At 44.0% G+C, this 13351-nt stretch overlaps 2 protein-coding genes across 3 annotated transcripts in view; one reads left to right on the top strand and one right to left on the bottom strand.

Moving 5' to 3' along the window:
• NOS1 (nitric oxide synthase 1) overlaps positions 1–13351 on the top strand; it is a 99020-nt gene that overhangs the window by 70199 nt on the left and 15470 nt on the right. For both annotated transcript variants that reach the window (XM_026718614.2, XM_087913261.1), the window contains exons 14-22: positions 358–502; positions 1473–1577; positions 3353–3411; positions 5364–5480; positions 6112–6286; positions 8225–8363; positions 9545–9623; positions 10961–11154; positions 12701–12870. In XM_026718614.2, coding sequence (XP_026574399.1) covers positions 358–502; positions 1473–1577; positions 3353–3411; positions 5364–5480; positions 6112–6286; positions 8225–8363; positions 9545–9623; positions 10961–11154; positions 12701–12870 — 1183 coding nt within the window. The remainder of the gene's footprint in view (positions 1–357; positions 503–1472; positions 1578–3352; positions 3412–5363; positions 5481–6111; positions 6287–8224; positions 8364–9544; positions 9624–10960; positions 11155–12700; positions 12871–13351) is intronic.
• RFC5 (replication factor C subunit 5) overlaps positions 1–13351 on the bottom strand; it is a 315947-nt gene that overhangs the window by 297813 nt on the left and 4783 nt on the right. The gene's annotated exons all lie outside the window — the stretch shown is intronic.

Genomic DNA, 13351 nt, shown 5'->3' with positions numbered 1-13351 from the left:
CAGCTGGAAGAAAGAGGGAGCTGCATACCAGACTGCACTTGGACTGACTGTTATGAAAACATCTTGCATGGACTTGATTGGTTACACTGTGGTGGCCAATGAGAGGCAATAAACGGGGGTGGGGGTAGAAATTAGGGATTTTGGCACACATTTCTCAGTCCTGGCTATACATTTGATCTCTGATAAAACTATGCCTTTCTCATTAAATGGAGCCAAGGATCATTTTTAGTCAGGGGTTCAAGTTATGGGCAGTCTGACAACAGTATCCCAAGAGTGTCCTCACCAGCGCAGTGGTATAATGCTCAGGAGACGTTTCCAAAGCCATAATTTTTTTTTTCCTTTTCATCTCCCACACAGAGCAGTCAAGTTCTCTGCAAAGCTGATGGGACAAGCAATGGCAAAGAGAGTCAAGGCGACCATCCTCTACGCCACAGAAACAGGGAAATCCCAGGTCTATGCAAAAACGCTGTGTGAAATCTTCAAGCACGCCTTTGACGCCAAGGTAAGCATCTCAACTGGCTTGAGCAAAATCACCAGAGACTGCAAGAGTGAGTGGCCCAACAAACACTGCCACTCCCAACAAGTTCAGAGCTGCCCCAAAATTTCTTTGAGTCTGAAATACAAAACTCTCCTAGACCAGCCTTGAAAATCCACACGTTGTGTTTTGGACAACCATCCTTTTGAGATTGTTTAATTAATTGTTTAGATCAATTAAAAGCACCTGCAATGTTGACAATGCCGTCTCAATGCCTCTCAATTCCCAGAGTTAGTTTGTATTTCCTCCAAAGTGAATTTCACCACTTGTTTCATTTGGCGATGTAGGAGATGACCAGCCTGAGACTGAGGGAGGGGTCAAAGGCATCATCAGTCACGAGTCCCTTCGCTCCCACAAGAGACCTAAATCCAGCCCGCCTTGAATTTTCCTTCTTATCTCCCGCTCATTTCCCTTGACTGTCAGTGGTTCAGATTCTTGTAGAGAGCTTACGCTTGCAATAAATCTTTACGCTTATTTGAACTGCTTGGATCTCCTGATTTGACAGGCAAAAGAAAAGATTGCAGATGCAAAGGGCGCTTTTAAAAAATGGCCTTTTGAATCATAAGGAAAAAAAGGGGGAAGTGACAGAGGGCAGCCAGCTACTTTTTAAATAGCATGTCGCCATCTGGCAGGCCGTTCTCTGTGATTTTGTGCTTTTAGACTCCCAAGGACTCCTGGGAAGAAAAAGGCAATTGCCCAACTGTCGCACACAAATGTCCATATCGGTGCATATTTGCAGTTACAGAATGCTAGCGATGGAGGTCTTCTCATCCGGCCCCCTGCCCTCATACCCTTCTGAACAAACAGCTGTTCACGTATCTTGTTGAAAACCTCCAGGGATGCAACACCAACTGCAACTTCTGGAGGCCACCTGATCAGTTGCCGTTGGTGGCTTTCAAAGCTTGTTCTCCTGAAGCTACCACTTTTCTCTTTCCAGGTGATGTCGATGGATGAGTATGACACTGTTCACCTGGAACATGAGACCCTGGTTCTGGTGGTCACGAGCACCTTCGGCAATGGAGACCCTCCGGAGAATGGAGAGGTAGGAAGGGAGCAATGGGGGGAAATTCAAATTTTTTTTACTACTGGTTCTGTGGGCATGGCTTGGTGGGTGTGGCAGGGGAAGGATACTGCAAAATCCCCATTCCCTCCCCATCCCACTAACCTGCTTTCCTGCTCTGTTCTCCTGGGCAGGGCAACCAAAGGAGACCCAGCCGATCAGCTGGGACTCAATGGGAGGTGGAGAAGAGATGGGGGCAGGGCCAGTCAGAGGTGGGATTGGCCGGTTCTCTGAACTACTCCAAATTTCCACTACCGGTTCTCCAGAACTGGTCAGAACCAGATGAATACCACCTCTGGTAGCCACCGAATTGCATCTATTTCAACCAGCTGATTCTGCCTAATCCAGAAGTCCCCAAACTTGGCAACTTTAAGACTTGTGGTCTTCAACTCCCAGAATTCTCCAGCAAGCATAAGCTGCCCGAGGAATTCTGGGAGTTGAAGTCCACAAGTCTTAAAGTTGCCAAGTTTGGGGACTCCCGAATTAAAGCCACCTTCGATAGTTAGGCCATCCCTTCCCCAGCTGTTTTTGCACAGCTATATTTCATTTGGGTTACTGCTTTGACCTAATTTCTTAGGTTTATGCAATATGTCGAGCCAGCAGCTCCCCTGATAAGCTGAACTGGCAAAATGCACCGACTTGCCCAGAGGTGCACGCTAAACACAGTTTACAATGTGCTGATGGTCTCTGTTTGGTTTTTGGTCAAATGTTTTCCAATCTCGGCATCTTTCAGACGTGTGGACTGTCATGCATGGCCGGCTGGGGAATTCTGGGAGTTGAAGTCCACACTTCTTAAGAATGGGAAACATTGATATACGTACTAAGCCAGGAGCATCAAACTCGATTTGATTGAGCGCCTCATCAGGGTTGTGTTTGACCTCGGAGGGCCGGGGGTGGACGTGGTCAAGGTGGGCATGACGTCACTCATGTTGGGAGGGTGGGGCTGTGGTGGCCAAGTGCTAAGGCAGGACTTCCCTGAGACCCCACCCCCACTCTCATTATAATCTTCCTTACTTTACTTCTTTCCTTCCTTTTCTTTTTTCCTTCCCTATTTATTCTCCTTTCTTTTTCCTTCCTCGCTCTCTTCCCCTCTTCCCTTCTTTTTCTTTATCTTTCCCTTTCTCCCTTCCTGTCCCTTCTTGCATGCTCAAATGCAAACATCTCTCCTTTTGTTTTCTTTTTAGTTTCTTTCGCCAGCCCTCCGCCAGCGAAAAGGCAGAGGGCTGCAGGAGCCCATCATGGCTGAAAACGGGGCATGGGAAGTACATGTAAAAAATAAAAATAAACCCAGTTCCATTTTTGCCGGCAGAGGCACCACGGTCCAGTCCTTTGCTGTTTCCAGGCCAGCCGTGTGGGCCAGATCTAAGTACCCCACGGTCTGGATGCAGCCCACAGGCCTTGAATTTGACACCCCTGGGCTAAGCGCACGTTTTGAAAAAATCAGTTTGGACCATTGCAAAGCTGGTCTTTTCAAAAAAAAAATTATTTTTTTTTTATTTTCAGACCTGGGAAGAAAAAAATAATAATCTTGCAGCTGTTCTAAGAGTTGTATTCATTCTGATCAATCTGTTTCTTAAAACAGCCCCCCTCCCACAACCTCCCCTTTAGGCTGCTGTGAATGCTGGAGAAATGACAGGAAGTTTTTAATTAGCGGCAGGAGGATAACAACTGCCTGAAGCCTGCTGCACGTTTTCTGAATTATTTTTGAGGGGTCCGTGGCCCTAATGGGAAGCCTCTTTCTTTTCTTTGTCCCTCAGAAATTCGGGTGTGCCTTGATGGAGATGAAAAACCCCAACTCCAACCTAGAAGAGAGCAGGTAAATTAATTTAATGAGATTACTTAATAGTATTCCTTTGCAACTTGGAGCCATTTCTTTGATTTTTTTCCATACTTCCTTCTTAAGCGCTGGCCTATTGCTGGGGTTATAAGAGTTGCAGTCCACTCCCATAAGTTTGCAGAATCCTGGGTGGGCAGAAGAGTTGGATACATCTCTTTTGTTGGCAGATAGAAAAATCTTAAAATAACTCTTGCAAAGGTTGTAATTACAGCTGGTAGACTCTGCACTTTGCTAACAGCCAAGGAGTTTAAGCAAATCGACTCCGTTCGATTACATGACTTGCTTAGACAGCTTACTGTCTGGGACTCATTAGAAGAAGCCGCACTTTGCAAAACAATAAGTTGAGGTTACAGAAACAGCAGAACTTACTGTAAGATTTCTTTCCTTATCAAGATAGGTGAGCACTAATTACATTGGGATTTGGCAACTGGAAATGACAGTTTTCTCCTCTTTGGGGGAAAAAACCACCTCTACTTTCCTGATTCCAGGAAACAGACACATAGAATAGAGTAGAGCAGAGCAGAGCAGAGTAGAGTAGAGTAGAGTAGAGTAGAGTAGAGTAGAGTAGAATAGAAGCAGAATGGAATTTAGAGCCGAATGAAATGGAATAAGAGCAGAATAGAATAGAATAGAATAGAATAGAATAGAATAGAATTCTTTATCGGCCAAGTGTGATTGTACACACATGGAATTTATCTTGGTGCATGTGCTATCAGTATACATAAAGAAAAGATAGATTTGTCAAGAATCATAAGGTACAACAATTTATAATAGTCATAGATACAATAAGCAATCAAATCATACGCTGTACAAATGCAACCAGTAGGCCCAAGAATAGTAAATAATGTGCAAATTTAGCCTATGAATTTTTAAAAAGTATATAATAATTACATTGTTCTGCCACTAGATGTCAGGTTTGTACTGCATTTCTTCTTCCCTTAGTTTCTTCAGCCAACTCTTTTTTCCTTTTTGCTGTTCTTTTTTTCTATTTTGCTGCATTTTCTTTCTTTCTTTTTAAAAGCCTAATATATTCTTGACAGTTTATAATGATTTTGTCTTTGGTTGTTTTCGTGGGCCTTGTGCCCTTAGAATTTGGAGAGGATGGAACTGTTTTAAAGAAACGTCAAACATTCTTACACTCACCTCCTCAAGAATGCTTGCCTCCAAATAAGAAAGCCCCAGGGACTTCCAGTTTGTAACATTTAATGTGGCAGAAGGGAAAAAAATTATCCAAACTATGACTGGAGAGTTAATAATCTTAACCAAATGCGTTTTTGGTTGAGTTGGAGTCTCAGAAAATGGATCAAATTTAGTTTTGTCCCAGTTCACCTTCCTGTTTTAATGGCATGCAAGTACTGGTGTCTTGTTCAAAAGTGAGTTTTGCACCCCATAGATATAGGACAGTGAAATGAGATTTATTTCACTCCTGTCTTGCTTTAAAGCCTCTTGCAAATGTATATCTTTCCATATATATCTTTCCATATATATCTATATCTATATCTATCTATGTATCTATCTATCTGTCTGTCTGTCTGTCTATCTATCTATCTATCTATCTATCTATCTATCTATCTATCTATCTATCATCTATCAAAATTTTAAGTGAGAAAATTTAATCATAGGCCTTTAGCAATAGCACTTAGCAGTTTACACAGTCATCCTCTTTTCCCCAACAATCTGGGTCCTCATTTTACCCACCTTGGAAGGAGGGAAGGCTGAGTCAACGTTGAGCAAATCAGGATCGAACTGTTGGCAGTGAGTTAGCCTGCAATACTGCATTCTAATCCCTGCGCCAGCACAGCTCTTATACATTTTTGTACATTTCTGGACCTTAACAGGGGAATATCTATGTGGAATACACTCACAAAGGATAGCCTAGTGTTGACTCTCCTTCCGTCCCTGGTAGCTTTAATTCTCTGCCCTGTTTGCAGAAGCTACAAAGTGCGCTTCAACAGTGTCTCCTCATATTCGGATGCCCAGAGATCCTCTACCGATGGACCTGAAGCCAGGGACAATTTTGAGAGCGCTGGTCCACTGGCCAATGTCAGGTGAGCAGAAGAACTACAAGTGGCTGCACAAATCCAGCCTCAGGAGCCAACTTGGGCGGGGAGGAGAACGGGCCCTTTGAGATGTTCATCCATAATTTTCCCCCTGTGGTTTGTGTTGGATCAGCCCTTTCATGTCCCCTTGTAATTTCTGTAGCAATGTATTATCCGTGGCCAGCTTGCTGGGCCTGTCGCAATTCCACCCGAGCCCCTGTAGCCAGGCCATCTGAGGGTGACCCAAGATGGCCTTCGTGGCTGCTGTAGTAGTCCTGTGACACAAAGCCAGACCATTCTTCGGCCAGTCTTAGCAATCCCTTACTTAGTCCTGTTACCACTTCTCATGATACGGATGTGGGGTTGGAGTCTGGGAGGCGTTTGCCAGAAATGCAAAGGAGGAGGAGGGAGGGGGAGGGGGAGGAGTGGGAAGGAGGAAGAGGAGGAGAAGGAGGAGGAAGAAGAAGAAGAAAAGGGGGAGGAGGAGGAGGAGGGGGAGGGGGAGGGGGAGGAGGAGGAGGAGACATAGATAACATGACTTTGGCTGTAGAAGCCAACTGCAACCTTCCTGCCTCCATGTTGGCTCTGCTTAGACGCCAGAAGCTTGTAGTCACTCGTGCCTTGGCTTATTTCCTTGCAGGTTCTCTGTCTTTGGGCTGGGCTCACGAGCTTACCCTCACTTCTGCGCCTTTGCCCGTGCTGTGGACACCCTCCTGCAAGAGCTGGGAGGGGAACGCATCCTGAGGATGGGCGAGGGGGATGAACTGTGTGGTCAGGAGGAATCCTTCAGAACGTGGGCCAAGAAAGTCTTCAAGGTAACCTACATTTAACGGCTGTTCCTTGTTCGGGTATCTAGGAGAGGAGGTGATTTAGAAGAGGGTCCATCAGTCTCTACGCCACAATGATCGGGGCAGATTTTCACCCCCAGCCCCCATAAAACCCTAACTTCCTGCTCTCTGTAGGAACCCAAATGAAAGAACTCCCTACGGTTGAGACTCTAACCTTTGCTTGAAGGCTGCGTTAATTGAAACCAGCTTCTCCCTGCATAATCGGTTCTCTTATCAAGCTGCGAGGGAGTTTTTATTGAGTCTGAATCATCCTTTGAATCGTTCATTATTTCATGTCCTGAACCCTGGAAAGAGAACGAAGAGGTCTTGATCTTCTATGTAACCTCCTTTCAGCTCTTTGAAGAAAGAGTGAATGATTTCCCATAGTCTTCTAGCTTCAAGCTTAACTCTTCTTGATTCCTGATAATAGAATAACGAGCGAGTAAGAACCCCAGCGTAAGAACAACTCGTCAAATCCCAGTCTGCTTAATGCAATTCAATTCATGCATTTGCTCAGACAGCAGAGATGGGCGGTGTATTAATCTGATGAATAAATAAATCTGAGACTACTAATTGCCTAGCTAATTGCCTAACTCTTCCCTGCACTCATTTAGGGAAGGTGTCCTGTGTCCCTGGCCGTTTGTTTCCGTTGTTTGAACTACACTTGTAGCAGAAGGATTGGCAAAAACTGGAGGTGGAGTCAAAAGAAGAACTAGCCTAGAATCCCTACATAGCCACAAGTGAACTAAATCCAGCCTGTCTTGAATTCCCATGGATGCTTATCTAACCCCAAGCAGGTGTTACCCAATAGCTGAGAATTTTTTTTTTGCACGGACAAAATTAGCAATAAATTAATTGGCTTAATTAATAAGTTTAATTGGACTTTCAGGTTTGGATCCGGTCTTTCACCCCTGATAGCTCTTGTCATTAGTCTGCTGTAAGAATTCCGGCAATCACCCTAATTAAATCATAAGCCTCGAGCCAAACTTCAAAAAACTTCAAAGGATTTATTTGGAGTGACATGCCGGCATGGCCTGTATGAAGCCAACTCTGAGACACATAATTTACAATCACTTATGACCTTGTCTTCCCAAATCCCCCTGGGTGTATCATAATTCAGCTTCTCCAATGAAACACATTCATGGGCTGGCTATCATTCACTTTCTCCAATAAAGAATTTTTGTGGGCAGAATACCTGGTCGCCTAAGTTACAATCTTTGCAAGATAAGCTTGGAATGTGCTTCTGATTTTATTTGCCCTGTGTTCCTTCAGGTCTTTCTCTCCTCCCTATCATGGCAACTCGGAAACACGGGTAGGAATGTTTTATAAGTTGACCCCAGAATGATAACTTTCATCGGGAATCTATTTTCCTGAAATTTAAGTCCATCTCTTGTTAATGAAAAAAAAAAAAAGTCCAACCCAACCCAACAGGGAAATCCCTTTGAAAGTGACGATCAAGAGCTACAGGTAGTTTTCAACATATGACTGGTTGCTTAGCGATGACGGATCTCCTCAGGGTTACTTACAACCCACTTGTAAGTTACTTACAACTCGCCTGACCATGACTTATGATGTATTTGCCAAAAACTGGTGCATACTTCTACTTTTTGGCAAAAACACCTACAGCAAACAATCGGCTCACAGAACAATTGCGATGTTTGCCTTACAGCTGCAATGACCACCACAAAACAGTCATAAAATTGGATTGGGTCTCGTGATGAACCTCTTTATAACCATCATGACTAATGGTCAAGCTCCGTTACGGTCATTGGTTGAGGACTACCTTAGTCTTCAACTCTGCTGGCGCTGTGTCGCTACCTCCCTAAGTCTCACCTGCCCGCCCTGCTTGAGAGGGGAGGGATATCCTGGTAAGATACCCCCTCCCCTTTTCCTGGCCTTTCCTTGAGTGCTTGGTGTGTCCTGCAGGCAGCATGTGATGTGTTCTGCGTGGGAGATGACGTCAACATCGAAAAAGCCAACAACTCTCTCATCAGCAACGACCGTAGCTGGAAGAGAAGCAAGTTCCGTCTGACTTACGTGGCTGAGGCCCCAGAGCTGACCCAAGGTACCTTTCCGGGCTTCCCAAAGATGCCGTCTTCCCGGTGTCTATGAAAGATTCTCCGTCATCCATGTTTGTCCCAAAGATGCTTTTTTTTTTCAGAAGGCAACTTGGACTTTCTGGTTCTTCCCTGAAGATGTTTCGCTTCTCCTCCAAGAAGCTTCTTCCGCTCTGACTGGGAGGTGGTGGGGATGGAAAGATAGCTATTGACCACCAATGACCATCATCCACAATCCAGTCATCTATCTGTAGTCTACAATACAGTCCATTCAACAGTCCAAGAAGGCTCCACACCCATTTTCATGACTCAGGTGACCCTGAGGACACAGATAAACCTCCAAGTGGCCTCAACGACCTTCTAAAAGGATGCAAATGACCAGCTGTCTGCACAGAGTATAAATACTTCCCTTTTCCACCATCTTTAGTCAGAGGTGCAAAAGCTTCTTGGATGAGAAGCGAAACGTCTTCAAAGAAAAAAAATCCAGAAAGTCCAATTGCCTTTGTCTTCCAGATGAGTCTGTTGTAGCATTCCCACAGAATGGCATTCCCACAGGACAGAAAGAACATGTGAGGGTCTGTTCTTCGCTTATTACCTACAGTGGCCAGCAAGCTTGTCACATTTCCATTGAGTCCCGTTGGAGGATATTGTGAGGAAACCTCTTTGTGTGGTTTCCAAGTTAGATACTGTCGACAATCGAGAAAGGGGGAGTGATAGAAGGGTGTGAAACAGAAAACAACAACCATTAGCAACAACCCCGAGCATCAACTCAGCCCCCAAGCCGCGAGATCTTTGAAAGACATGTCTACAGAAAAGATCTAAAAACGTCCTTTTCCCAAGGAAGGAGACTGGGGAATGTTTATGTTTTATGAGACAGTTTATGTCTGGGATGTGAGTGGTCTGTAAATATTTTCACAGCCCTCTTTTTGGATTGTGCAGTATACAGATCCTCGATGGAAGGCAGGTTGGTAGCCATTGTTTTTTCTGCAGTCCTAATTCCTCTCTGGAGTCTGTGTCTGTCCTGTTGGGTTGCAGAACCGAACCGGACAGTTATAGAGGTTCAGATGACAGACTCAATCCTTCCTCTGTAGAACTAGATCAGCAGCTCCTTTTGGGCAGTTTGAGCTTTTTGAGTTGGCACAGAAAGAACCTTCTTTGTTGTGCTTTTTGATTCCTCTTTCCTTCCCAGGTTTATACAGCATCCACAAAAAACGAGTTTACGCCGCTCGGCTGCTGGCCCGTCAGAATCTCCAAAGCCCCAAATCCAGGTAGGAAATGATCTACTCCAAAAAGAACATATCAAGAGCTTTGCAAGGACTCCTACTCCATGGGTTCTTTCCCCCTCCCAAAAGTGGTAAATTGGAGCCTCTCCAATGGGACACAAAACCATATCTTGTGTCATTATTATTTCCACAAAATGAGTCTTCAGTGGTGCTCTTCCCTCTGAATAGGAAGATAATGTTTAGCTATCATTAGACATGGGTCAAGCAAAAGATTGATTGTTACAGACCAGAGATAATAAATAAATTATATATGTATATGTATGTATGTATGTATATGTATATTCAGCTTTGTTTGGGTCTTTTCCCACGTCATTATAGTTGTGCTTTTAAAGTTGTAGCAACGTTTCGGCAGAATCTCATCTGCCACCATCAGGCTTCTGTATAGTGTTCGTCTGTGTATATAGAAGCCTCATCACAAAATCTCTAGAACCGTAAAGCCTACAATCTTGAAATTTGGCACCTCTGTTCCTCTTGGCTTCTGGGGCTCACTAAGAAAGGATTTTTTGAAGTGACCATCAGAGCTATTAGTATTTCCTATATTATTGTTATCAACACGCTCTGATGCTAAGGAGTTCAACTCCCCCTCCCCACCTGAAAAAAAATATGTTCCAAATGCAAAACACAAGCAGAGGGGAGGAGTTTCAGTTTTAGTTTTACAGTACCAAGCAGCTTTAGTACAGAACAGTTGAGCTAAGCCACGCCCAGGCTCCTTGCTGTCTCCTTCTTGCTCACACAGCAAGTAACTGTTTCAGTTTCCAAACAGCCCTCAACTCTCTCACACACTGACTGGACGCTAGCCAGATGAATAACCATGGATGCTGGGAGGCAGAGACAGAATTTTTCCCCCTTATTTTCCTTCCCAAAAACTAAGCCCGACCACATTGTCTCATAGCGAAGCACAAGTATAGAGTTAGTATATTCATAAAGGAGAATATGGTAACTCCTTAAACTCTGCCATAGGCGGTGTGTAAACACAGAAATGTTTATGTGCGTGTGGTGGAATGCAGTCTGGATTCCCAAGAGGGAGGAGCTGCATTCCAGAAGACCAAGAAGACAGCAAACTCAGATCGTTTGGTTGGGAGGAAGAGAGTAAAGAAAACTCCGCCTTAGCAATTCTCGGAGTGTATCTTCAATAATAGAAGTAGTTGCTTTAATTTCTCAAGATTTCTGTCCATAGGTGAGGGACCATAAAGGGAACTGTTTTGAGTGGACTAGGTGACCTACCAGGTCCCTTCCAACTCTGTTATTCTGTGTGCTTTTCAGTGTGACTTTCTTGGTTTTGAAGACTGACAGTGTGTTCTTGAACCTTCCCTTCTTTCTAGCCGCTCCACCATTTTCTTGCGGCTTCACACAAACGGCCAGCAGGGGTTGCGTTACCTGCCCGGGGACCACCTGGGAGTATTTCCGGGAAACCATGAAGATTTGGTCAACACCTTGATTGAAAGGCTGGAGGATGCCCCGCCCACCAACCAGCTAGTAAAACTCGAAATTCTAGAAGAGAGAACTACAGCTTTAGGTGGGAAGCCCTTGTGTCATTCTTTTTGTCTTTGTTTAAGAAGTTTTTTTTTTTTAAAAAAGAACATAACTAAAGAATACTTTTTTTAAAAAAAAAAGAATAAAAGCAGTTGAAAAATAAAGAACAAACCATCCGGAAGATTTGGCCTCAGGTTTTGCTAACATTAAAATTAATTTTGTAACATCTCCCGTTCCAAAAGGAGAAATTTAAGGATGGTAGTAATAATATTGCCCAATTATTATCAGAATGGGAGTTTGTCATAGTAGTTGCTTATTTCATATGCAGTCCAAATAAAAGATCAGTTATGCCTCATTGTTTTAAATTAAAAAAACATACTTAACTATTTTTTTAAAAAAAATAAGGATATAAATTCTGCACCAAGGAAAACGATTTGTTTCGCCATTAATTTTCTCTTTGTAAATCTTCTTTGATGTGGGTTTATTTGTTATGAATCCATGTTTTTTCTTATTTCCCCCCCCCCCCATCTCTTTAAGTGGAAACATAGCCAGTCTCTTATTACTTACGGCTCAAATGTTTTCCATTTACTTTCATGATATTTTCAAACTTTCTTCACAAAAAAACTGCTAGAATGGAGATGCATAGCAATATCATCAGCCAACATTTTTATATCCCCTTATACTTTGAAAATGAAACCTTAGAACTGGTTGTCCTGAGTCATAGATCTGACAAGAAACTTTGCTCCCAACTAATTCAACCTTTAATATCATAGATAAACTCACCTGGCCATTCAAGCCAATTTGGAATTTTTTCCTAAAAGTTCACATATACAACAGCTAAAATCAACACCCAAGTCATAAATATTTTATTATGTTGAGATCCAATGACCAAAATAGGCCTCTTATTTAATTGTTGAGATGTTCTGGTATTCTCAATTTATTTCTGGTTGTTTTAACTGTGGTGATTTGGTCTTGGATTGTCATAACAGATTAATTTGCTCGTTTGTCTGATAGCCATAGCAATAGCACTTAGACTTATATACCGCTTCACCATGCTTTCCAGCTCTCTCTAAGTGGTTTACAGAATCAGCCTCTTGCCCCCAACAATCTGGGTCTCCTCCTTTTACCCACCTCGAAAGAACGGAAGGCTGAGTCAACCTTGAGCCTGGTGAGATTTGAACTGCCAAATTGCAGGCAGCCAGCAGTCAGCAGAAGTAGCCTGCAGTACTGCACTCTAGCCACTGTGCCACCATGGCTCATGCACAAGAGACATGCACCTAGTCTAGAGGAAATTCTAAAAGGCAGACAACACCCCTCTCTTTTAATAAGAGACCCCTGTTCCTTTCACTCTCTCTACAGCATCAGTGATTCCCAACTGGAAGGCCAGAACTGGCCCAGTAGCAACAGATATCTGTAGCTCAGGGTTGAACCGCAAGGATCTTGGTAGTCTCTGCACTTGGTTGCATTCCTGCAGATGTTCTTTTTACCACGCTAGGTAACATCCTCCGTGCATACAGGGCTCTAAGGCACGCGAGGGTCTCCAAAGCGGGACCTAACGTGAACTTGTGACATGGGGTTTGAATCTTCAGGTACCATCAGCAACTGGACCGAAGAGAACCGCATCCCTCCTTGTACCATATTCCAAGCATTCAAATATTACCTGGACATCACTACCCCTCCCACACCCATTCTGCTGCAGCAGTTTGCCCTACTGGCCACCGACGAGAAGGAGAAGAAGCGCCTACAAGTTCTTAGCATGGTAAGACAGCGGTGAAGATGGACAGTGTGGAACTTGGTTAGCTCCAAGGATGGGACTCAAACGGTTCAGACCAGTTCAGGTGAACCGGATATTAAATCTACACCTGGTTCGTCAAACCGGAAGTTCAGGAACAGGCCTATTTTCGGCTTCTGGAGGGCCTCCGGACCCTGGGGAAGGCAAAAAATGACCCTCCCGGAAGTTCTGGTAGGCCACACCCACCATGGCTATGCCCACCCAGCAACCAGGCAGCAAACCGGTTGCTGGGATTTTTGAATCCCACCCCTGGTTAGCTCCCTCTCTTCCACAATGTCCAGAGCATCTGGGCGATAATTTAGATAATTTAGAATATCCAAACTTGTCCACTCAGACTCGTGGACTTCAACTCCCAGAATTCCCCAGCCAGCGTTCTGAGAGTTGAAGTCTTATGAGTCTTACAGTGGCCAAGTTTGGGACATTCGTGGTTTAGCATGTCTGCGCCCAC

This window comes from Pseudonaja textilis, chromosome 15 (assembly GCF_049901715.1).
Source record: "Pseudonaja textilis isolate UNSWEBS1 chromosome 15, rPseTex1.2, whole genome shotgun sequence".
Lineage (NCBI taxonomy): Eukaryota > Metazoa > Chordata > Lepidosauria > Squamata > Elapidae > Pseudonaja > Pseudonaja textilis.
The sequence above is the reverse complement of the archived record's forward strand: the minus strand, read 5'-3'. Positions and strand labels throughout refer to the sequence as shown.